The sequence below is a fragment of the Eucalyptus grandis genome, chromosome 10 (assembly GCF_016545825.1).
Source record: "Eucalyptus grandis isolate ANBG69807.140 chromosome 10, ASM1654582v1, whole genome shotgun sequence".
Classification (NCBI taxonomy): Eukaryota; Viridiplantae; Streptophyta; class Magnoliopsida; order Myrtales; family Myrtaceae; genus Eucalyptus; species Eucalyptus grandis.
The window spans coordinates 28893974-28919872 of record NC_052621.1 but is presented as its reverse complement, the minus strand read 5'-3'; the positions used below and the strand labels follow the sequence as shown (position 1 = coordinate 28919872).

Below are 25899 nucleotides of genomic sequence, written 5' to 3'. Positions count from 1 at the left end.
GTATGAGAACGTTTTTGTTCCTCCAGATTTCTATTCCCAGGAATAGAAAGTTAGCTCGGGAATAGATTTGAAACAAACAAAAAAAAGTTGTTTTTTGTTCTCGGGAACAATTTAGCTTATTTTCTTTTCTATTTTTCTTTTGTTCCTTTCTTTTGCCACGGCCACCTCCAACCATTGGTCCGCCTTCCGAACTGCCGCCGTTGTCGCTAGACCATCGGCCACTGGATCGCCATCGGCTCGTCGCTATCGGACCGTCGTCGCCGCCGAACTGCCGCCGAACCGTTGATCGTCGTCCGCCACCACCGGTTGGCGGTCAGCGATCCGTGAGCAAAAATAAAAAATAAATAAATATAAAAAAGAAACCTTGTAGTTACCAATTGTATTTTTATTATTTTTCTATTTTTGAAGTATAAATTTTGAAATTTTGTGTAGTTACCAAACACCTTATGTTACTCAGAAATTATTCAACGGAATAGAAATATAAAATAACTATTTCTGAAAAAAAAAATTATTTCCCAATCAAAAAGCGTTACCATTCGCACCCTAAGTTTATAACGAACTTGTAAATTTGTGCATTTTGAATATTGAAAAAAATTAGTCGAATTAACGTTTTCATGCGTCGTCATTGCGTAGTATATCTGATGCAACGGATTAGGCTTTTTACCTGAGTCCTCGTCATTTTTTTTTTCTTATTTCTTTTTAATTATCCCCTGACTTCAGTATTTCCTTCTTTTTACGTGTCAACATCCCTTTTGCTCGTTATATGTGTCCTTTTCTGCAACACGTCGAAAGGACTGTTCAGCAAAACAGGCAAAAAAGAAAAAGAAAAAGAAAAGGAGACACATATTCAAAGACTTGCGCGGAAGTCTGTATTTATATACATATATCTTTCACAATAAAAAAACATTTTTAGTCCCACCCATAAAAGTATTGACTAATTTATGCAATTCCCTCACAAATTATTGGATAGTTTACGAATGGATGAATCCCATATCGACCGTCAATTATGCAAGTCACGTCATAACGCTTGCATATTTAATAATTGAGATGGACTTGATTCTTATAATTTGTAAAAACATATAATATTTTGTCTATTTCTCTATACCTCTTTTTTCCATTTATAATTTGATAACTGCTTGGATATCTATGATTCTAGTCAAAGCAAATATTTCTCCCTAACCTGGTTAATTATCCACCTGTGAATATTATTTTGAATTCACGGTAACCGACCAATCGTAGTTTCTGTCGAGAGTACAACTTCGACGAGCTACAACTCAAGTCAAGTCAGGGACATATACTTTTTTTTTCTCGTGTTTTTTTTTCTCGCTTAGATTATATTAACCGAGAGATTAATCGAGAGTGACTCTTCTTACACTTTGCTAATTATAACGAGATAAATTGAAAGTGACTCTTGGCACTTTACTAATCAAACGAGAGAACGTGAGTTCATATCAAGTGGATAATCCTCGTGATTTGGCACACCTCTGGAAAAGATGTGGCTCAAGAGAAGTCGAAAGTCAGACGTCGTCGCTCGTTCATGTGGCTGGGAATTCTCGTAGAGCTTGTTTATAGTTGTAAGGGAACGTCTTACGTGCCCCACGAAAGTGATCATAGAATTTGGTACTTAGTTGTACCCCCTTTAATGGCGTCTCCAATCGAGTTACTAGCCGATTAATTAGTTCCGAAAGTTTTAAAGCGTCGGAGGATGACGTTTCGAAGGATTGGCCAACATAGAAAGGTCTCCAAATACCAGCGAACATGCATGGGGTGAGCATTAGTCCTAAGTCAATCCCAAACCGATCCAACCCAACCCATCTGGTCTTGGACTGATCCTTGATACTAAAATTGATGGATCATGTACCATGCAAATTGATCATCAATCCTACGACTTTAGAATTTGTCCAATCCTATGGATATTATATATAATTTACGTGATATATATATATATATATATATATATATATATATATATTATTTACTCTAAAGCCTTATGTCTTTGCCTCTGTTATTTTTAATGCAATTTTGCCGTATAAATTAGAAAATAAACATCCATTCCAAATCCAACCCAAAAAACTAAAAACCCTCACGTTGCTTGCCGCTCACCTCACAAGTGCAGCTTAGCTTATAGAATCGCTCGCCTCTCTTGGCTAGCCCTCAAGAATGCAACTCAACAATCATAAATGCAGATTTATGTTGTTACCTTATCTAAGATTCATAATTAATATGTATCAATGTTGATATTTAATTGTTCGATATCGCATTGTTAATAGACATGTAAATTGAAAATGTATGTTTGTCATTTCAATGCAAAAAATGAAACACAAAATAATCAGTTTGTCTGAGTTGACCTTGGAACTAAATCGGATCTATACGTTGGTCTGGTCCTTAGTCCCAAGTTTAACAGGTCTAAAAAAAAATGAAGGACCATGGCTATGTGATGTGAGTTAATCCCTAGATTAGGGTTGGACTGACCAAATTCAGTCCATGCTAACCCCTACCCGAAGGGGTGGTGAAATAGCATTGATTTGCACTTTGAAAGCATGAATGGGTCGAATTAAGCTTCTATTGAATCCGATCGCTTAGTATTAAGGTAGGAAGAAGGGATCCATCCCAAGCCTCTTAATCATAATTAGGATAGTATGTTTCTCATTGGATTGTAATGTAAAGATAAAGAACAGATTGATACCGCATAACCAAACCCATGTAACTATACGAGGATAGGGAATATCCCACGAAAATATCTTGTTAAAATAGTTCTCAAAATTTTCTATTGTAGAAGAAAAGTCTCGTTCATGCACCATTGGCGTAGCTATAAACATCTTAGTCTCCATCAATTAGAGATGCAAGATTGGACTCAAGACTTGATAGCGACCTACCATCGAACGAGCGCGTGGATTGCCCGTGGCAAAGAATCCATTCGTCATGCATAAATAGCTGCCGGTGGATCAGAATCGTGGTGGTCGATCGATCTAGATAAGGTCCACTTCTGCGTGATTTGAAACCTCCACCTCACAAATTCGAAACTCCCGCTTTCTCTCAAATTCAGAAAATAAAAAAAAAAAAAAAATTCTAAATCCATCGGGGGCGGGCCTGATTCAATTCGAGTGCCGGCTGAAGGATGCGAATCTTGCTCAGGTCAGTAGAGACCATTCAAATCCGGACGTTCCGATGTGGATGTAAATTCTCACGACAATTTCAAAAGGAGCCGCCGACGCTGGCCGCCCGTCTAAATGAAAAACAAAGGGCCACCGAAATTAGGCAATCGATAGATCCACCGATTTGTGACAAGGCAGGCCCTCGTGATTAGACCTTATAAAAATTGCAAATTCCGGTCGGATCTCTGTCCCTTCACTCCGAGTCACATGTTGCTTTCTCGTGAAATAGGTTGTTGTCGTTGTCCAATTCTTCTAAATTCGTACGCCACAAGCAAAGAGCTTGAAAGAGAGACGCAAGGATCCATCTGAATGATTAGAAAACCAGCATTATTTCTTGAGATTACTGATTCATGCTTTCTCTTCACGTCTCACTCAATCATTTTAAGGAGTTTCTTCTCTCTCTCTCGTTTGTGTTTTTTAAATGATTTCTCCTTGGCTATTTCCCTAAAGAAACTCTCGATTTCTTCAAAGTTATCAACATCAAGAGGTTGCTAATGATACATTCGAACATAAAGGAGTTGATGGAGACGTGGGTTCCAATGATAGACCCTTAATTGGCCCCGATGTCAATAATTTCAAAGGAATCGGTAGTGACTTTTGAATACACAACCAAATTTGAGACGAGTGAAAATTTGAGTTTTTGATAAAGAAAAAGTTGGGGTAGAATTGTGGTTTAACCTTAAACGAGTGATTTCTTTAAGGAACTAAGGCCAAATTCTCCGGATACCATTTTGACTCAAGGGTCGAGACATTGCGACAAAAAAAGCATCACGAAGTTTGTGTATGTACATGTCCTTGCTTCGCGGAGTAGTCCTTCGCCTAGACAGCCCATATGGCATGATTCGAATCGGTCAAGCTTTTAAAAATGTTCACGAGTTCCATCATCCTTCGCAGAACATGCACAAAGCCGTCTGTCAACTAATCAAGGGAAGCAAATCAAGTTGTTCATTTAGACTTAATTTCTCCGGAATTAAAGTTCACGTGATTGACTCACCGATCACGGGGCGATGTAGCTGGGAAAGTAGGCTACTTGCCGTTCAACTGCAGAAATACGAGGTATAAACAAAAGGGTTTTCATTGCGCAAGTCAAAGTTTACCATCCCAAGTTAACGCATCGCTGCTTTCCGTCTGATTAAAGTAATAGAAGCAATGGCAGGTTATCCACATGAGGATGATCGATTAGATAGTGAACAATATGGGTTTCACACCTCTGTCGTAGAATCGATTGGAAGATTTAGAGTCAACACCGAGGTGCCTCCAATGAATTGTTTACTTAATGCAAGATGACGATTTGAATAGCACGAACCCGGCATGACCTATTCAAACTCGACGCACAATCAGACAACTTTACACTTCCACATTGCAAACCATCAAACTGGTTCTAAGAAATCGGATGCTCTCAGGATTTTGCAGAAACCTTAAAACCTAGCCACAGTGAAAGTGGACCCTGAACAGTTTGTTTCCTTCCGTGCATCCTTTAGGCCCTCTTAACGAATTGGTAGGGAACGTGAGAAGCATTGCTCGAGGAATAATACCTCCACGAAGCGGCTGCCTCATTACTGCGTGATTAGGATGAGCGAGTAGCGCTACCTTTCTTTATCCATTCCTTCACTCGTGGGCCACAATATATGAATCTGACCCAGAACATCTTTTGCATCACTAAAGAAGCAAAACTCTCATCCTCAAGAGTGCCTTGGAGATCCCCTGAAAAGCTTTCGACTAATCAAAGTACAGACAGATGACAGACTCTCCACATAATGAGATGATTATTCCTGATCCATCTGCATTCGCACCTCGTCACACACTCGACAGGCAGAGTTTAAGAGTAAACATCGAGCTGCTGTGGGATTCTTCACGCAATACAAGAATACGGCTCGAACAGTTTTGTTTTCCTCTGACCATCCTTTAAACACTCTATAACTCGACGAATTCGACTCGGGGATGTGGGAAGTGGCTACTTTATTATTGTGTGATTAAGACAAGTGAGCGCTGCAGCGCCATCTTTCCTACCCATTCTGCTCATCAAGTAGCGCTATCCAAATCACTACATAGCACAAGAGTATACGCGACACTTACATTTCAAAGGGTTCTCAAACAGAAGCAGAGTGGAAACTACCCTATTCTAGGTTATTCACATGAGGCTACACACTATCTTAAGAATATGATACAGCTTTTTCATGAGCACTCACTGCCGATGTCCTTCGGGAAGCGGAACCACGTTGTAGAAGGGTACGTTCCTTTGAGGCATGGTCCCATCTTCTTCGTCATCATCAAACTCTAACAAGTAGCTGATCAACCAAAAAAGAAAAGCATAAAAAGGATGTATTAGATGTGAGGATTGAAATTTCCCTAGGGTGAATGGGGCAACGTTCCTCAAACTTACGCCATGCTATATTTGGTGCTCAGAGAATTCAGAAATGATAGTGATACCAGATACTTGCAATTCGCTTTATACAAGAGAAATTAATAAATTTATGGGAAAAAGATAAACAAACAGTTTCCTTAAATCACCAGCTCATCTTATATTCTTGCCTAGGAGACCGGTCGTAAATCAATTAGCAGGAGTCCCCGCATTTTAGGGAGTGCATGCTTATCTACAACTCCATATCACAGAAAACTGGGGATGGATGGGGGAAGGAATATTAAACTGAATCAACATAATACTTCGATTTACGCAGTTCTGGCCAAATTCATATCAATAACTTGAATTTCCCACCAGGATAAAACATAGGAAGAAGTTACTTACTCATCTGTCTTCCTCTGGATGTTTGAAGAAGAGCAAAGCACCAGCAACATGGACGACAAAATTAGTACCCAGCCTAAACTCCATAAACAAGTGCAACCAAACCAATGAAAAGAAAGTCACCTTTCTGGAGTTCACGACTGTTGCTTTATATAGTGCAGTCGTCCCAGGATAAACAGCCAAAACATGACTTCTTGGGGGGAAATCTTGAGCACTAGAGGGATCATTTTGCTTGGGGAAAGGAATAACATGAGACACAGGGACCTTGTATTTTCTGTAATTGACATTGACAAATCATAAGAAACAATTCTCAAGGTAAAATTCTAACTCCAGAAAGTACTTGAACATAACATAAGCAAATAAGCCCTTCTTAGCCCATCAAATTAAGTTAATGCCTTCACTAACCTAACTATCAAGTATTAACATCAAACCTAGACAGTTAAAAGAAAAAAAAAAAACAGCACAGTTTAAAAGGTAAAGTCGGGTAATTTAGAAAAAATTGCCTATTACCATAATATTACTTATAGCAATGTCCTTAAAAATACTACCTTTGACCTCCACTTTCTTCGTCATCACCTGGCTCCTCATCTAATACTTCAAACCTGTACAGATAAATTAAGAGTTAGGGAAAATTAGAAGGAAATAGAACATTGACATTATTTAATTAAATATTGCAGATGGTATTCCACTGTACACCACTATCTATTGACGAGCGAAACATGTCATCTGAAATTTAAACAGAGCAAGCTTTTCTGGAACAGTTAATTATCAGTTTGAACACAAGCCAAAATGGCTAAATTTATCTAAAAGGGGACCCTGAAATGCAGCTTATTTATACCCTCAGGAGACAAACACTCTAGCTCACTCCAGGCCAGCAGGTTGATAGTAGCTTGAGAAGAAGGAACTGCAGGCTCCCCTTCACCATATCAACTAAAATAACCGTTTTTATTGAGACTACTTGATTCTCCTCAAAAAGTTGCATTAATATGCCAAGTTGCTGCAGGTGAACGCATTGAGTAAACTTTATTGAAGTCTGATAACTGATGAGAATCAGTTTAGGAAAACTGATAGAATAAGGATATCTAGGATGAAACTCGAGCATAAATAAATATGATTATGTCCACATAGTTAGTACATTTAAAAGGTGTTCCTCTATGACCGTCTCAAGATGGAAAAAGCAAGTATGCAGCATAGAGTAGAAAACCAAATGCACACGTATGTGAATGGTGCACCTGTCATCTGAGGGAAAGTATGGTTCAGGCCGTGAACATTGAGAAAATTTAGATGCACGCCTAATATCTTATTGTATCACTATCATATGCACAAGTATGTGAATGGTGCACCTGTCACTTGAAGAGAAACTATGGTTCAGCAGTGAATATCAAGATTCATCGTGTCACTATCACTTGAGGGTTTAACTAATATTGTTAAAAGCTAATGAAAGACGCATAATAACAGAATCAGGAAGGCACTTTTTCCATCCACCAAGCTGACATTGATCAAACTAAGAGGCTTGACATATTTAATTAACCATGAGGAGTATGTAAGAAAATATTTTCTCGTGCTACTATCGTGGCTCAGAGACAAGGAAAATCTCTCTGGCAGATGATAAAAAGAAAATTGCTTCGAGGAGCATGGACTACTAGCTCAAGGAAAGGAATATAACCAAATTGAGGTTCATATGCTATTTTCACTCAAACATTGCGTAGACAAACACTGAACAATTAACTTCACATTAAATAACACACATAAGGAAAAGAGATGAACCACAGTCTGTTCTCTCATGATAAATTTCTTTCAAATCAATGAGTATCTGCAGGTTGACAACCTTGAACAAGCAATGTACTTGAATGTTAAAAGATTAATTATGAGGATAAAACACAGGACAGAATACAATACCAAAATGAATAACTTGCTCTTGATCATAAACTTACTCTTTTGTCTCTCGGTCAAAGTTTGTCACCTTCACAATTAACCACTCATCCTTATCAGCATCTTCTTGGACCAAAACCCTAGCCGCCACCTATTCATGACAAATTATCAATCACAGCAGTAGATTTAAACACCCCAAATGAAAAATCTGCAAAGACAAGACAGCGAGCTCATGCCATTTAAAGGAACGAGAATTAGAAAATGATACCCACCTGTTGACCTTTCAAATTAGAAAAAACCTCAAGTTGGTTTCTCATGGAAGAAGACATCCTAGAGACTTCTGAATCATTCTTCATCCGTTTTCGCTTCTGATCATTACTATCTGCAAGTTGTAGACAGCTAACTGCGTCAATAAGAAGTCGAAACAAAAAGATTTCCCTAGCTGTCAATTTAATCAATAAAGAGTTTGTGGCAATGCATCTTGCTCATTGGCTTGTTCCTCAGTCACAAGCACAGCTATTTGACATATCTACAGCAAGTAGCAACTTCGAGTGGTGAGCAATGATTATCTTCAGACAAGTTGTGAACTTTAAGCCAGCACATCTCACAGATTTCATGTGTAGTTCTTACTAATAGCTGCTAGTTCTGAGGCAATAAGACCCTAAATAGTAACTACTTTGGATACTCGGCCTCAAAGTAGGAGAACTAGCCTGCCATAGAATATAAAGTATTGACTATGTAGTTAGAACATAAGTGAAAGTCGAGTTGATTCCCTTCGGTTCCAGATTGCAAAAGTTCCATAAATAGAATCAGTGATCCAAACCAGGCTTCGCTAGGGGTAAGAACCTTCCTGGCTAATGTTCTCTACCATACATATGTCAAATTCAAGAAGGTCGGTTAAAGATATATTTTCTGTATTTCATATCCAGATCTCTCCTCATCCAACTAGCATCAAAGTCCTCACCGTGGTGAATGGTGGACAGGAGAGACTGATTAAGTTAGAAAGATTTATACATATAAAAACAAGATGGGGATGAAACAGTCTGGACGAGTTAAATGCAGGTATCTAACTCACATTCTTGTCCTAAGCATTGCTTCCAAACCGTAGAAATTCACTTGAGAAATTTTAAATGGTTGAATTTGGATGGATAAGTCATTAACTCGGCAGGAGATGTACCAATAAGCTAATCTACCACATCAACTTTTTGGTGAAATAGAAACAAATTCTATGTGTAAGTTAAGAAGCATAACCGCAAGTATTTTAAAAAGCAGTTTTCCCTAAGTAAAGAATGCAACTTTTTAGATAACAAAAACCTATTTTCCTTCGTGGTTGCCCAGGAGGTCCAGATGGGAGCAAATCATCCAGTTGACTCAGCAACATGTTAGAAACCCTGCAGCCATCATATAATAATGAGGAAATGAAATGATCTCATTGATCTGATGAAAATTTCCATGTCATGTAAACTGGTTAAGTGCCATTGTGCATGTAAACATGTTATAAGATGTGGCTTGAAGAAACTCATCATGATAGAATCAACCAAGAGAGAACCATACATCACTTCATTTTCTGAAAGCTCTTTAGCACGAGTATAGAATCCCTTCAACCTTGACAGAGAGTTATCACCAAGCTTCTCAACCATTTCGGGGTCTGTATCACCATGCAGAAGATAAAGTCATGTCATTGAAAGAAAGTACTTCAAAAAGGGTGACAAAGGAATGAAAACACCATGTTGCCACAAGAGGCATTTGATCTTAACAGTTTCTACTTTCTCGCCTATCTGATCATCCTGGAAGGACCTAACTTAGTCAAATTTAAATAAATTATGCAGCAAAGCTTTTGCCATTTCAATTCTACCTCTAAATACCAACTTGTAATGACTGTTCAAAAAGTTATGCTTTAGGTTATAAGGTTACTAACTGTTTTAGATCCTACATTATGAGACTATAGTAGATTAAACAAAAAATTGACCCCATAGGATGTCATTGGCTTGGGCACAAGTATAGGACCAACTTTAACCAAGTCGGTATTTCCTCAACATCTTGGCCAGACTCAGCTAGATTTTCTTGGGATCATTTCAGCTCGCTATGTCACTTCTTCCTGACCGAATGAAACTATCCTCAAAAACAACCTCAACTCCCACCTTCAGAGACTACTGGATGGCCAGATTTAGTGATCATTCATCGACAATCCCTCAAGCCACACCAACAATTAATTGTACTCAATCACTTACAACACGGCAAGGCTTCCATCTCTACCACCATTAAAAAAGTTCCCTTTTTCAATCCGCCCAAACTCGGGGAAGTTAGATAGGGTTCGCAAAGCAACTTAATCCCAATTTCAGCATCCGCAAGCGGCATCGGCCCACACATTCTCAACTTCCATGCTCTCTCGTTACTTCCTGACCCTCTGCCTACTTTCCGACGAGTGATCAGTCAAATCCATTCAATTCAGCACCAGCTCACTTCCATCACCCATCAAAAAAATAAAATAGAATACTTGCAAAGAAATTAAATGCAAAAGAAATTTACGGTAGTTCACTATTCGAACAATGGCAAACAAACCCATCCAGCAGCAGCTCAAAAAGGTACTAACTTCGACACCCGATTCGATCCAGGATCAACACGAATCAAGCGGGAAAGACACCATAAACATAAACAATCAAAAAAAAGAAAGAAAACATGAACAAATGGCAACCCCATTTTTTTCAAATTTTCCTTTCTTTCCCCCGAAGAACTTACTAGCTTGAAGCTTCTTGTGCAGCTTGTTGATCTCCCCGAGCACCTCCTCCTGCTCCTTCTTCAACCGATCGAGCTCCTTCGAGCTCTCCAGTATCCCGGCCATTCCCGGCGACGACATCGTTTCCTTTTTTTGTCGTTGACCGCTCGACCCAGACACCAAAACCAACGAGGGAAACAAAAAAAAAAAAAGGACAAACCAGAAACACCCAAAAGATTTTTTTTTAAAAAGAAGAGAGGCGGGCGCGACAGGATCGCGATATTAATTACTCAATCATCAGCAGCAGGAATTTCGCTTCCGAAATCCTTCGGTTTCAGTTCGATCGCGTCGGACTCTGCGACATTGTCATCGGCTTAACGGAGGAGAAGGCAAAAATTATTACCAAAAAAAATAAAATAATAATAATGGCCTTTTTTTTCCCAAACAAAAAGTAGAAAAAAATCCCGAATTTTTCTTCTTCTTCTTCGGTGCAAGCTGAGAATAAGATCGAGCCCGTTGTTTTGGCGTTTCAAGAAGATGAACAGAAAAAGGATGAAAAGAAAATTAAAAAAAGAAAAAAGACAGGAAAAAAATCCGCGGATTGAAAGGTATTTTCTAGGGGTCAGAGTTCATGGGCCTTTTCAGGCCCATTTCCTAATACGGCCCAAATAAGCAACGGGCCTGTGCCCGGGCGAACCGCGGCCGTCGGATTGGGGAGCGTGGGGCCCTAGGGTGGGGTCTCCGTTCCGGTGCGGCGACTGACTTGTGTTTGCTATGATGGTGACCGTCCATCATCGTCATCGATCATCGCGCGTGTCATGATGATGTGGGCCGACGCGATGCGGAGCGCGGGCTGTCGATCTTCGCCACGTGTCGGGGAGAGCGGATGTGGGGTCGGGATCTCGCGGCCGTTAGACGGCTTGGATTTCTTCTTGGCCACCTGTCGAGGCGTGGATTTTGGAAGTGATCGTTCATCAACGGAACTGCTATTTTTAGCAAAAACAGAATTTCGGAAACCGACATAACAACTTTATGGCTTTCAATTGATGTGATTTGCACTTGTATTGGCACGTAAAAACCACAGTTTTTTTTTTTCTTCTGTTTTTATTAATCTTTTTATCAATTTATTCCTTTTTGTATTTTTTGAATTTGAATTTTTGATAAGTTCAATTTTCTTCAAAAATTCAGATTTTTATTTTATTAAATAAAAATAACGTGATCATGTTTGCTCTAAATGAATGAATAACTGATCTTCTTTGAATTTTCTTCACCCTTATTCCCATCCAGAAGAGAAGTTTTATTCTCTTGAAAGCTAGAATTACTCTCGTCTTTTCCTTACCTTTCACTTGAATCCCTTCCCTTTCATCAATTTTGTTCGAATCGCCCTCTTCTTCCTAAAATAGGAAAGGATAAAAAATCTCTTCGATGGAGCACTCACGTTTCTAATTAATTCCTCTCGTTTTGAGAGTTATGTCTATTTCTACATTCGTTTCTCAACGAGGAATTTATTCGAGAGTTGACAGGATAAGCAAGAATAAACAGAGAGTCTAAATTATGATAATGAGAAATTTATATGAAACGTGCAAATAATAAGCGTGTTTGTTCTCTTCACCTAACGTTAAAGTTTGAATCACTAAACTTGCACATTTTCTTGATATACCGTCCGGAGGACAGATCCGTGTGTCTCTAATGATCACTAATATCAATATAGTGGAACCAAAAAAGATCAATCGGATGCCCAAAAAATGACGAATACCTCGTTCATAGGAAAGAAAAGAGCTTATTCAAAATGTTCAGTCAATGAAAAAAAGCTGTCTAATATCTTTTCATCAAAAACAGGATGTGCACTAAAAGTGGGATGAGTCAATACAAATGAAAAAAATCATTAATATATGAAGTTCCATCAGACCAAGCAACTCCCAGACAACAGTACTTTTGATTGTTAGGACAGGAATAACTTCTTCCAGTCAGGGAAAAAACAGACGAAAAGGGATTTCCATAAAATAAAAAAAGATTATTATGCCTGTCATTGTAAAACGTTAATAAATGGACTACAATCTCCTCTATACTGGCAAAAAGAAAAAAACCTCCTCTATGAAACTGCACACACATAGATATGGTGACTGAAAGAACAAGGCAATACACAAGCTCTCCTCATTTGCTGGAGATATCTTGATGATTGTATCTTCTATGGAGGGAAATTAAAGAATCTAAAAGTATCCCTTGGTTATAGCTTCTTCTAAATCCTTGAAGTCCCAAGCATCATCAGCAGAATATTGCCCTGGGAAAGAGAAGAACAAGATTCACCTTAACACGTTGTTTCTCTTGTCATCAATAAAGTCAATAGTATGCTGTAACAAGGTGGATTTTTCGTAGCATTGCTACTCTACATTGGGCATTTAGAAGGAGCAGGTTTATAATTGCAATGCGCATTTTTCTTTGTGAGTGTATTTCCATGTATAAGAAAGGAAAGGGTGATTAATCTACTGATGAATTCTAATGACAAGAAAAATAAATGAGCACAACAGCACTAGTTGTGGCAGACTGCGGCATGACCCTCCCCCATGCCCTATAATCCAAAGTGAAGAAAGAAATACCCACCAAAAGGTTGCTAGTAAGACAGTCATGCGATATCATACCGCCTCATGCTCAACCCCCAGATAACTTGCAGAAAAGATTTTAACATGGATTAATGCAAGACTCAAAAAATAGCACAGAAGGGACTTCACCTATGGAGTCTCTCCTTAAAGCAGTCAAATGAGCGCAGCTGCAATTTCAAGATAGTAAAGCAGTAAACATTTCAGACACTGTTGTTAACAAAGGAATGGCGCAATGAATTCCATTTTCAACCGTGATTCATCAAAGGATCATAGAGATTAGAAACCTGGTAAATACCTGCTGAGGGTCTTCCCAAAATCAGCACACAGAGAACGGATGTATGTCCCTTTTGAACACATTACCCTGAATATCAAATTTTGTCTGCAAAGGAAGAAATAGGAAAAAGAAGGCCTCATTACATAATGCGAAACGGGATATATACATAAAAGGGACTAATGTTGTCAATTGAGGACTTCAAACTTTATTTTGGTCAATTGAGGACTTAAGGTTCTTAAAACACCAAAATCACATTTCAAGCTCGCTCTCAATGGAATTAAGGTATCGGAAATCCCATGTGGCTCCCGCGTTCAATATTTGGTCAACAGTCACATGTCATCTCTGATGTCTGATTTCCATGAACGGTGAACTTGAGACCTGATTGTGGTTTTTCTAAAACTTTAAGTCCTCAGTCAACCGACAGCCATAACCTTGATTCTTGTCTCTGCATTTATCCCAACTTAAAACCATAGACAGTCATAATTATTCAGCTAGCATTTCCCTGGGAATTAATAATTTGAAATGCTTTACAGAAAAACTCTCTGGAATACTAGAATCAATAAGAAAATAGATCTCATGAAAGAAACGGTGATGAAAATCATCATACTTGAGCACTATGACTCCCATTCCACAAAAGTAGTTTCAAGCCACTTTGGCGTCACATCAGAGAAAGACATCCTTCAGTGAGAGAAAGAAGAAGCCAAGGTAGCAGATATAGTTTCAATCAGAGATGTCTAGGTGTTGAGAGTAATTGTTCAACTCATTTGTGAACATCAATCTTAGAATGTACAATCAGATTGTTCATCTTCAGTAATATTTAAGCTTAACAAGGAATGAGCTTCCAGCCTTCCTTAACTACTTCTGCCACTCTAGAAGAGCATGAAATTCCAAGCACTTCTTCCTTTCAGGATAACATTGTAAAAATGCCCTCATTTGCCATCTCAAAAAAAGCTCGTTTAATTCACACACCAGACTGACCAAACAAAAAATTTACACGAGAGACACAAAATTAGCATGATTTCTAGCTTTCTTGATTAGTGTTAATTGTTGTTTGTGGACATCAAGATGCTAAATGCACACAAGCAAAACATATGCAAAGTGCGCTCGAATTTTCAAGAGAATAAGTCAGAAAGTAAGGCAAGAGACAAGTCAATCAGTCTATTTATGCCAAAAGTTCTATATATCCATTTCCTACTGATAAGCACTTCTTTGGCTACACAAAGTCACTTCATTAGCCTCTGTTCATTGAAGGAAAGCATTTAGGGAGCTTCATGGGTTAGCCCGCGGTCCTTCCATAGGAGGAATTGCTTCAAAAGATTAATAAAGAAAGAGCAAAACCTGTCCTCCAGGCTGCGTTCAATGTCAAATTTGAGTATCGAAATCCTTCTGGGTGAAAGTTCGACAGTTTCTCCTCTTCTGGCTTTATCATACATTTTTTCTCCACCAACCTATACAAAACAAAAACAGTAAAATAACTTCAGCAACATGCCAGTGCATAATATAATGCAGAGAAATATATCGACTGAATATTAGTTATACTGTCAATGACCACAAGCACCCGCATTAGGGTACTATTTTTTTATCAAAGACTGCACCACAAGATTTCTAGATATTGATGAATATAAACAAACGATACTAAATGCATGTTTAAACAAAAGCACCATTTACCCTCTACTAGAGCCAAAGAGAAGAAAGTTAATCGTTCACTTACTTTTATGGCTGAAAACATTGGCGGGACTTGCCAGATCTCTCCAAGAAAGGATGCCGCAGTTCTCTTTATATCTTCATCTTTGATGTGCTCCCAAGGTTCACGCTGGATGATCTAAGAAAGGAGGTGACCAACTTCAGTGTTAGTTGCATACCATCAACCCCAAAAAAGGATGAGGGCAAAAGGATGGCATGGTCATCAAAGAGCCTTTTCCCCACATTCTCACACACCCCCACTAAGTAGCAACGAAGTAAGATAAAACAAAAAATTACTGAACTCTTTAGAGGCACTTATTTGGGTACTCTTAAACATGAGTATGGTACATAAACATTAAAGGGACAGGTCTTGTTAGAGAGAATATTCATACTGGCGAATCAGCGTCCAAAGTTGATGTGGCCTCTCCTAAACGGAAAACCCCGCTATAACCCTTTACCATACCCTGATATCTGCAACAACCACGTTCATAAAGTTCTAACCAAGTTTTATCATTGCAATTTACCATGAAAAGATTCACTTACAATCATATATACAATCAACTGAAAGACCATAAAAATCTAGAGCAGAGTGATAAAATTCATGAAGCTAGAATGAACTTTTCTCTAAGAAAGCCAATCAGAAGAAGGTTCAAATCTTACGTCTCCACTAGCTTGGTAGCTTTACCCACGCATACAATTAACAATCCAGTTGCCATAGGATCAAGAGTACCAGCATGCCCAACCTATAACAGAAATAGAAGAGTAGAGAAGGAAAAGTTAGCTACTTTTCCAGGAAGCACCTAGATGGAGCATCAGTAACAAGCAGGCACCTTTTTTACTTTGACCAAGCGTCGAAGCTTTCCACAAACTGTGAATGAAGTCCAACCTATATTGCAAATGAAAAATCAAAAGATTGAATATTTCTAGGAACTGAAGGGCTAGCGTCTTGCACTTAATGTGGAAATGACTCAAGATACTTAGTAAATTCCAAGATGCACAGGAACGACAACAAAAACAATGTGCAACAAGCGTAGTATATAACCAAATGAATCCAGAAAAATCCTCTCACAGAGCTAATTATTTAGTTAGAATACTTCTTCAGCAGCATATACAGTCTAGGAGCTACGGGAATTGCTCATCCAAATAAACGGAATGAAATATAACCCAACATCGAAGAAAGGCCCTTCATTCTCTAAGAAGAGAGGCCACAGGCCCACAGTCAGTCAATTCAGCATCTTGAACTTTATATATCTCTACCCGCTATTTTCACACGCTATTTCATGGGCACAGCCAACTGAGAATCTTTCGAGAATGGCTAAAGGACTCGATTGACACCTCATCCACTTTTACTTTGCACATAAACACAAGAGGATGCTTGCTGCTACATCAGACCGGTGCACAACATAAAGTAGGCCACTTCAGAGTTCAGCAATCACCAGATACTAAATGTGCACCCATCAGTTGTCGCTCCCACGATAGTTAAACCAAAATCTCATTTGGGTTGCCATTTCAAGTTAGTCTCTAAAACAGTACGGGCAAAGCTTTCACCCACACTTCTAGACAATCAACTTAGTTAATCAGTTTTTTAGGGAAAAAAAAAAGTTCAGTTATTCAGTTAAAGACCCACCTTTGGGTTTGTTTATCAAAACCACCGTCCCATGAGGCCCATCCCATCTCGGAGGAAGTTCAGTACTTCGAGTCAAAACATAGGGCTCGCCCTCAGTCACCGCATTTTTTTCACTGGGAACTTTCTTCAAACACTTGAAGAACTCCTCCACCTTCTTCTCCATCACATCCTTCTTCCCCTCCTCCCTCGTCAAGTCATCACCATCCTTCTTCTCCTCCTTCTCAAAGAACACCAATTTCTTATCCTCCATCTTTTCCTTGCCCTCGTTCACTCTCCCCTTATCCTTCTTCCCCTTCGCGCCCGCATTTCCCTTCGTCCCACCACTCTCTCCAGGCTCGAGGAACGCCTTATCGAGGCAATGCTCGGGGAAATACTTCTTCTCCAGCTGATACACCATCTTGTAATGCTTGTCCTTCTCCCACGGGTAAGCGAACGCATCGTAGAAGTACAGCTCCTCCTCCCTCTTGTGCAACCTATGGAACTCCACCACCTCGGGCCTCAACTCCACGAACCCGCCCTCCGCCTCACTCCGCCTCCTCTCGTCCTCGGAATCGGACCCGTACATCCTCTTCATCCTCTTGCTGTAGTACTTCCTCTTCGACTTGTCCATCCCCGGATCCGCCCCCGCGAGAGCTTCCGGTCCGCCCAGTCGTCGAACCCGAGCTCCACGTCCGGCCTCTCGGAGGCGTCCGGGTCGGGGTCGGGGTCGGGGTCGGGGGCGCTCTCGCCGCCGCCACCGCCGCCGAGACGGGGGCGGGTCCTGGCGAGCGAGGACTGGGTCGGGCGGTTGACGATGAGGTCGTACTGGAGAGGGTAGGGGGTGGAGGTGGTGGAGAAGAAACGCGGCGGCGCGGGGGGAAACGAGGACGACGAGAGAGCGAGGACGGCAGGAGACACGAAGGGGCGGAGGAAGAGGAGGGATTTGGGGGCGAGGGAGAGCGATTTCGCCATCGCCATCGGCATGGCTGAGCAGCCGCGAGCAGAGCGGGAGGACCGCTCAAAAGCATGGCGGAACCAGTCGACGAGACTTCTGATGGGCCTTGGGCCGGACGGAGCTGGAGATCTTGGGCCCCCCAGCAAGCTCCCTCGGCCCACGTCCAGGCCCAGATGCACTTCGGGCGGACCGTGTGCGACGGCACGGGGGGTCCCGCGGCGGCTCGAGAGGAGAGAAAAGTCTCGCGAGCGTTCGAAACGTCGTCGGGGCGAGCGGAGGGGACACGTGGCTGCGCTGCCAGGTCGCGGGAATGGGCCGATGGAGCCGAAGGCCCCTCCTTCCCCCCCCCCCCCGCGGGACTCCACATTATTCGGATCTTCATCATAAACAACAAACCACCCTCCACGTGCATTCCCTGTCGTGCAATTCCTGTCGACTTTAATGAAGAAATGCCGAGGAAAGTACTGAAAAAGTCTCGAGCTTATTGTATTTATATAAATTTACTCATGAATCTTTCGATTTGATTAATTCGATTATAAATCTTTTCACGTTTTATCAATTAAATCCAGTCAATCAATTCAAGTTGGAAATTACTAACTGGACATTGGAGGTCTTATATGATATGGACAATACTAACACGAACTTTTTTTCATGACTTTTTAATTATTTTCTTTTTTTACTTTTCTCTGTTTCTTTCCCTTCTCTTTTTGCTAGTGGCCGACAAAGGCAATGGTCAACGGGGGTTGGCCTCGTCACTACGAGCGAGGTGGGCTTCATTAGGCCTTGCTTGGGTGAGGGTGAGTGTCGACAAGGCCACCCTAGCCTATGTGAGGATTGGCCTCCCCAAGCGTCCCTTATCAACGCTCACCCTCATCCTCACCCAAGCAAGGCCAGTCATCACTAATCATGAGCAAAAATAAAAAAGGTAAAGAAAAAAATAAAATTTATTTAAAAATGTTAGTGTCAACATTTGTCATGTCATATAGGGCGATTGGAGTTCACTTTGATAATTTATGGCCTAAGTAATATGTTAATTCTAACTTTTCTTCCTCTTTTTTGGCCTTTTTCGCTTTGAGTAAAATGTGGACCGAGTATGAGGGAAATATTCGATTTCATCCATTTTCCCCTCACATGGAAATAAAAGGTGCTTTCATTTTTGCAGAAAACGATGCTATGAATCACCATGAAAATGGGAAATTTAGCTATTCTTTTCACACGATATTCTCAATAGTCCTTACAAGGTCATGTCTTTCGAGGGTATTCTCTCCTAAGTGAAAAGAAATTTTTTATACCTACGAGCGAAGGAATCCTTTGAGGAAAGGTAAACTCACTTTCACTTTTTAGGAAGTAGCTATTGTGGGGTAAGCAAATATAATAATCTCTCGTGCCTAAGGCGAGAGGGTGGAATACGCGAGAGTTCCTAGTATGTTGACATGTGCTTTGCGTGATATTTTTCAATTGACGTGTCACCCTTGTACCCCTAGTTAAAAGATATCATGCTTTGCACAACTACAAATCACTATAAAAATGGGAGATTCTGTTATTCTCTTCATATGGTACTCTCGATATCCATTGTGATATAACTTGACCGAAGGCACGTGTACTTTCTCCATCCATATTACTAAACCATAAAAAACAAAGTAAACAAAGGCATTTATAAATTTTGACCCAAAAAAAGGTATTTAAATACACATAGATGAGGATAAGGATAAGCATGATTCCGTGATGGAATCGAAAACTGGAGAGATTATAAAGTGTGTAGAGTAGGTTTCAAGTACCAATAATTGAAAAATGGTTCTAGTGGACAATTTTTAGGTTTCGGGTACTTGAAACTTAGAACCCGAAGCAAGTCTTTGTATTTTTCTTATTATATATCTTCGCACAATTCAATGATATTTCACGGCATTTGATGATGGCTGTGTAGTTTGAAACAACTAATTTGAGCTTTCATTTTAATGATATGCATGACCAAGATTTTTAATTTGTTAATGTTTCATAGCAACAAACAATGGTTACTAAACACAATGTTCATTGTAATCATTAAATTCATAATATAAGTGGAACATGAATAAACCCAAGAGTTGACCCTAATATTGGTGGTAGGCTAGGTTCTATGTTTTAAAGTAGGCATTGTAAGTTCCAAATTCCAAAATTTTTAAACCAATTCTCACAAATAAGTTCGAAGTTTCAAGTAGAACCTAGACCGATAGTAGAATTGCTTATCCCTACACATAGGTCATAAACACAATGTGAAAAGAAAAAGCAAATAATTGTTTTGTTGTATTTATCATTGGCTAAGAGAGCCGTTGTGCTTTTAACTCCCGTCCATATGATTATAACTCGAGGTAGCACCATCACTTGATATCAAATATCTTCAAATTTTTAGAATTTCATATTATGTTCCAGCAAATAGACAAGCCTACTTGATCTCCATCATTTTCTCTTTATATAATCAATTATCAAGAAAAAAATCGAGGAAAAATCCAAACGATTCATGTGGTTCCTCCTGAAATTTGCAAAATCAAACTGGCAAGCATTTGACAGAAAGAAAATCGAGGAAAAATCCAAAACGATTCACGTGCTTCCTCCCGAATTTGGGAAAATCAAAACGGCGAGCATTTGGCCGAAGTTTTGGAATTACGCGTGATCATGGATACTATAATTTGTAAATTGAATTAGAAAAGAAAATAAATTTAGTCGAGAATGCTAATTAGGAAGTAAAAGAAAAAGAGGAGAACAAATTTACAAAATTCACGAGGCATTATGCATTTGAGTGGACCTCCTGCTTTGCTCTCACTGCTCAGCCATGGCGATGGCGAAATCGCTCTCCTTCCCCCAAATCCCTCCTCTTCCTCCGCCCTTCGTTTCTCCCGCCGTCGTAAATCTTCGTCGTTCCCGTCGTCTTCATTCCCTCCGCGCCGGCCCATTTCTTCTCCACCACATCCACCCCTACCCTTTCTAGTACGACCTCATCATCAACTATCCGACCCAGTCCTCGCTTGCCAGGACCCGCCCTCGACTAGGGCCCTAAATTATGGGTAGGTTTCGGATACTAATAATTGGGAAAATCCATGACTGTAATATTTACTTTTATTAATATTTCATATTCTTAATATGTTTAAATATGAGTGTAATTTAGGTAAATTATTATAACAAACGATGGTCATCAAATTCAATGATTCATTGTAAATTGTAACTGTTCAATTCATGATATAATGAAACATGGATAAACCTTAAAATGATCATTGGTACTTGTAACAAGATAAGTTTTTTACGTTAGGTTTCATATTCCAAAATTTTGGAAACTGATTCGCATGAACAAAGCGCCAAGTTACTATTGGAACCTAGACCAACACTAGAATTGCTTACTCCACATAGGTCATGAACACGGTGTTAAAAAAACGAAAGAGGAAAATGCAAATGATTGCTTGTCATATTAATCATTGACTAAGATAGTTGTTGGGCTTTTAACTCCCATCCTAGTCCTTATGACTGTGACTCAAGATGGCACTATCACTTAGTGTTAAATATCTTTAGATTTTTAGAATTTCATATTATATCCCTGGCAAACAGAAAAAAAAACCACTTTAATCTATCATTGTCTCTTTGAATTGATCTAGAAAGAAAAAACGAGAAAATTTCAAACAGTTTCACGCGCTTGATCCTGAAAGTTGAAAAGTCAAAACTTGAAACCTTTAAGGAAAGCCAAGTTTTGGATTACGTGTGTGTCCATGGATTTTGTAATTTGTAAATTGAAAAGATCTTTTTAGAAAAGAAGAAAAATTCAATTGAGATGCTAATTAGAAAGGAAAAAGAAAAGAAAAAGAAAAAGAAGAGAACAAATTTACAAAATTTACGTGGCATTATGCATTGGCGCACAAGAGAATATGCTTTTTAAATTTTCGCGATGGACAAAAAAGAAAAAAAGACCACTTCTCGATTTCGCCACACCACAAGAACTTTCTGGGTTGCTACGAACGTCTCCGGAGTCGTGCCAAAGTGCGATGTGGACGACAAACAGATTGCCGTAGCCCGCACCCAACGAGCCCACTTGGAAAACTTCGTTCCACCCAAAAAAGGAAAAAAAGTCTTGTCATCCAAAGTCAGATTTTTAAACTACGCATAATAAAATTTATATTTCCTGTTTCTCGTAATATGTTTGGAAAAGAAATTCATTCTTTTTTGGTGAACGATTGATTTTTTTTTTTTAGCAAATTTATTTTAGAAATTAATTAGAAAGAAAAATCAGAAACTAAAACTTTTAACTTTCAAATTTAAATAAAAATTGAAATTAATTTGGCCATAAATCAACTTTTCAAATAACACATCCAACCTAAAATATCCATGATGTATCCGACTGGTTCCCACTAAAAGATCAGAGAGAGAAAGGAAGGAGCATGTGATGATGAGTTCTCCTCTCTTCTGGTTCTTCGTTCTCTGTGTCTCTTTACCTCGCCGCTTCACAGCATCCCTGCCTTGTTATGTCGGGCGAGATAGAGAAATCAACGTCCTGTTCTTCATTACGATCATTACAAAGTGACAGAGAAAGCAATAGAGATTTCATTCATATGGTGTACTTGTTGAGTTATATGTCTGACTGTTCAAGAATTTGGTATCTGAAGAACAAAGGTTCCAACTGGGAATCTTCGAAGGAGGAAGGGGGATGGTACGATTCCTAACAACTTGGTACCGGATTCGGGCCAATGCTGAATTACTCATGCGTGTGGCTTCCTCCACCTCGTGAAACAAAAACCAAAAAAAAAAAAAAAACACAAAAAATAAATAATATCAATTTTAAAAATAAAAATAAAAAAAATTACGTCAGACAACGGAGGGCAGTTTCCTATATCGAGAAACCTTGCCATTTTTATTTTTATTTTGTTTTATTGCTCTGTCGGACACCATTTTCTCATCAAATGGACCTTCCGGCTTGAAGGAAGGAAGGATTGGTCAGTGGTGTGTGGGCATCGGGGTCGCAAATTGCGCTAACTCAGGTAAAGAAAAAAACAAGACGATTTAATATTCTATGCACAAAAAAAATAAAATTACATCATCTATTTAAGTATCTAAAGATTTAAATCATGATAAATCTTAAGTGGCACCAAGATGAAACTTTTTTGCATTGTTTGCTAACATGACTTGTTGGCGTATTTAACTTTTTTCTTTTTGAGCTTGTTGATGCATGTGACAATAAATGTGTAAAATATAAAATAAATAAAATAAGTGGATATGCATGTCGAGTGGCTTAGATCCTCAAACCATCGCGTCATCAGTGAATCGGATGCATTCTAAAATGAATGAAAAATAATAATAATAATATTCGTGTTTACTAGATAAGATACTTAAATGAATTTACGGGCTCCTTGCGCGTGGTCCGTACAGGGTTGACGTTAATGGCTGCCCATAAACAAACTCCAAATTTGAAGAGGTTTCCGCCCCCTCATATGTGAACATTTGTCGAAAGTTATCTCTACTTTTAGTGAAAATTAATTAATGAATCGTCAATTAATTATGGTGAAATATTAAAATACGTGTAAAAATGGGAAGGCATGTCCGTGGACAGTGGCACAGCGCCTCAGGAATAAAGGAGGAATAATTATCCTCCGTGTTTTCAACACTTCTTAATCGCGAAGATACACTTTGTTCATTGACTTGTCAATTTAAATTTATGAGTTGAAGTGGAACGGGTCTTCCAGTCACATCGCTGTCCTTTGGACCACCATCGACCTGGCCGACACTGCGAATGCGAATGCGAATGAATGCAAGGGAGACAATACTCCCGATATCATTTTAATAATCAACGGTCTCCAACCTTGCATCGCTGCCCTTTCGACCGCCGTTGACCGCCGCGGCCATGGATCTTGATCAACGAGTGCGAATGGGAATGATAACTGAGACCATTTAATAATCAACGTAAAGTTGTTCATTTTCCTTTAATTAAGAAAATATGGCAACTCCATGACTTTGTATATAACTACGCGACCAATAGGATGTTTTTGTTTAATAATAATGCCAAACTCGAAAAGCGACTTTTTGGGGGGTTTTTCTTTTTCCCACTTTTAATTTAATTTTTCATTTCTTTTGCCCCTTTGCACGCCACGAAAAAGAGGGAGGAGCCCGAAAGGGCGACATCGCAAAGTTCACGACTTTATAAAACAAATTCTAATTTTTATTTTATTTTGATAGAAAGAGCCAAAAGAAACTCTTCTTTTCTACGTAGCTTGTGGAACTGGGAGGTCGGCCATGGAGGCAGCGAAACCGAAGAAACGGCTTTTCGTTAATGATGTTTTTATTTTTTATTTTTTTGGGCAACCGTCCGAGGAGACACGTGGCACAAAACAGGTGTCCGGCTCAGCATGGGGGCAAAGTCCCAGCTCTTATGAATCTCTCTTACTTTCCTCGAAACAGCATCGGTGACGTTCGTTGTCGGGCGCCTTATGAATTTTTCTTCGCCGCCGTGTTAGTTTGGCAATGCCGCCGAGTTTCACAACGAAGGCGAAAACGTTAGGGATCATTAATGAGCTGCGAGAAGTCTTGAGCCTAATGAATTTTTCCTAGTTTCCACTTTGTTTCCTATCCTACATAAGAAATATCAGAGAATATCGTTTGTTACATATCACTTTGACATCATAAGTACTGAACCTTTCTCTTTATTTATAAAAGGTTTGTGATGACTAATTACAGAGAAATTCATATTTTCTCTAATGATCATCATTTCAAGTGACGTTGTCTTGATTTGTGCATATCGCAATAATTGATAGGTGATGACTGTTGATGTCCGTTGAGTTAAGAAGATGATTAAGTTATAAAATATCTATATATATATATATATATATATATATATATATTTGAAAATCCTTCACCATTTATTTTACCATCTTTTTTTTTCTTGGAGAAAATAATTCCGAACCCCATTTGCCCCAAAAATAAGCGGAAATCCTACTTTATTACGAGGCCGGCCCTATTATTGTTGTCTCGGTCCAACTCCACCAATTGATGAGCCTTCTGAAAAGCAAGTCTAATAAAAAAATACCATAGTTCATGAGCAATTATTAAAATTACTTTGTGCAGATGATCGTCGGATCGGTTCCCGGCCATAAAACTAGAGCTTTCGCTTGTCGGACGGATGATGAAGCAAGATCGACAAACATGTCCGCATCGCATCCCGCTCATGATCAATGATTTAGAGCCGTATGATCATGAACCAGCAGAGCAAGCTTCTTCGGATGATGACGTCGGGCCCGTCGAGAGTCAAATTTTCAAGTGCCGATAAAATGGTCCCCCTAATTCCAATCAACCCACGGTAAAAAAAAAAAAAAAAACGTTTTAGGTAAAGCCATTGGCTCTTGTGCCATATAACTAAAAACGATTGTTGTTTTTTTTTAACAAGAAAACGATTGTTGTTTAATCATATAAAGTTTGTATTATTATGTAATTGGAAATAATTCTACCTCTGATTGCAATATACTAAAAACTCATTTTTCTTAACACGCTAGCATTAAAATTCACATTGTCTTGTTTTGATTATATAGCGAAACACTGTGTTTGAAACATTTCATTTTGACAAAAATGACTTGCTATCATTTAATATCACGCGTCGTTTACGTTTTCATTTAAATTTAACTCGCCTCTATAGGTATTTTTATTGGTCAAAAACACAAGAAAAAGATGTTTGCTTTCCATTTCCTTGACATTAGTTATTATGCTACAGTTATGTTTCTTTTTTTTTCTTTTTTGGCAAGCAGTGTCTGTACTTTTGTTCTGGAAGCTTTGAAGATGGGTCTAATTAGGAAATAAATCAAAGCTTAAGAAAAATATGTTGCATCTATAGCCTAACTTGATAGATGCATTCTAACATTGAAAAGTCACACGGTAAAGGACAAATAATAATATCGAGCAAATTGGACCCTTTATTTAAAATTTGACAAAGATATGCAAAAAGGCACCAATGAAAACGGAGATAATTTTGGATATCGACGTGTATATTAGTCCGTCAAATGAATGAAAAAAACAGTCGAATTAAATAAAATAAATCAATGCGTGGAGCTATAAGTGAAAATTAAGATCGAACGGCCCAGATTAGCGACCACGTCCGAGTCCATCAAATTTGACGATTGCACTCGTTGACCCAACCTGCTTTTGTCTTTTCAGGACGTGAATTGAATCCACCGATTGGTATCAATGGAAATCACTCCTCATTTTTTTTGGTACACAATAAAAAAAACAGGGGGGGGAATGGATTTTTTTTTTTTTTTTTTTTTTTTTGGTTGCTTTTTGACGCTTTACCTTCTCTAT

The 25899-nt window shown here is 39.1% G+C and overlaps 2 protein-coding genes across 2 annotated transcripts; both read right to left on the bottom strand.

Annotated features, from left to right (window-relative positions):
- Positions 1-5097: 5097 nt before the first annotated feature.
- Positions 5098-11056, bottom strand: LOC104422654 (SAGA-associated factor 29 homolog A). Its single transcript, XM_010035040.3, has 9 exons — positions 10510-11056; positions 9325-9418; positions 9085-9161; positions 8043-8152; positions 7833-7921; positions 6447-6500; positions 6022-6172; positions 5902-5915; positions 5098-5443 (listed from the first exon to the last, which is right to left on the bottom strand). Exons 1-9 carry the CDS (start codon positions 10625-10627, stop codon positions 5341-5343), a joined length of 810 nt encoding a protein of 269 aa, XP_010033342.1. The 5' UTR covers positions 10628-11056; the 3' UTR covers positions 5098-5340.
- Positions 11057-12456: 1400 nt separating this feature from the next.
- On the bottom strand, positions 12457-17653 carry LOC104422653. The gene is given in 10 exon segments (XM_010035039.3): positions 12457-12767; positions 13216-13253; positions 13382-13465; positions 14699-14808; positions 15072-15182; positions 15436-15514; positions 15704-15786; positions 15874-15929; positions 16671-17297; positions 17300-17653. Coding segments are annotated over 10 exon segments (1593 nt in total). The 5' UTR covers positions 17634-17653; the 3' UTR covers positions 12457-12696.
- Positions 17654-25899: the final 8246 nt, after the last annotated feature.

Coding starts and splice junctions, on each gene's coding strand:
- LOC104422654 (XM_010035040.3), bottom strand. CDS start 10,627: ATGTCGTCGCCGGGAATGGCCGGGATACTGGAGAGCTCGAAGGAGCTC. Junction 8,153..9,084: donor GCAACCACGAAGGAAAATAG/GTTTTTGTTATC, acceptor TACAACTTGCAG/ATAGTAATGATCAGAAGCGA. Junction 6,501..7,832: donor TTTGACCGAGAGACAAAAGA/GTAAGTTTATGA, acceptor TTATCTGTACAG/GTTTGAAGTATTAGATGAGG.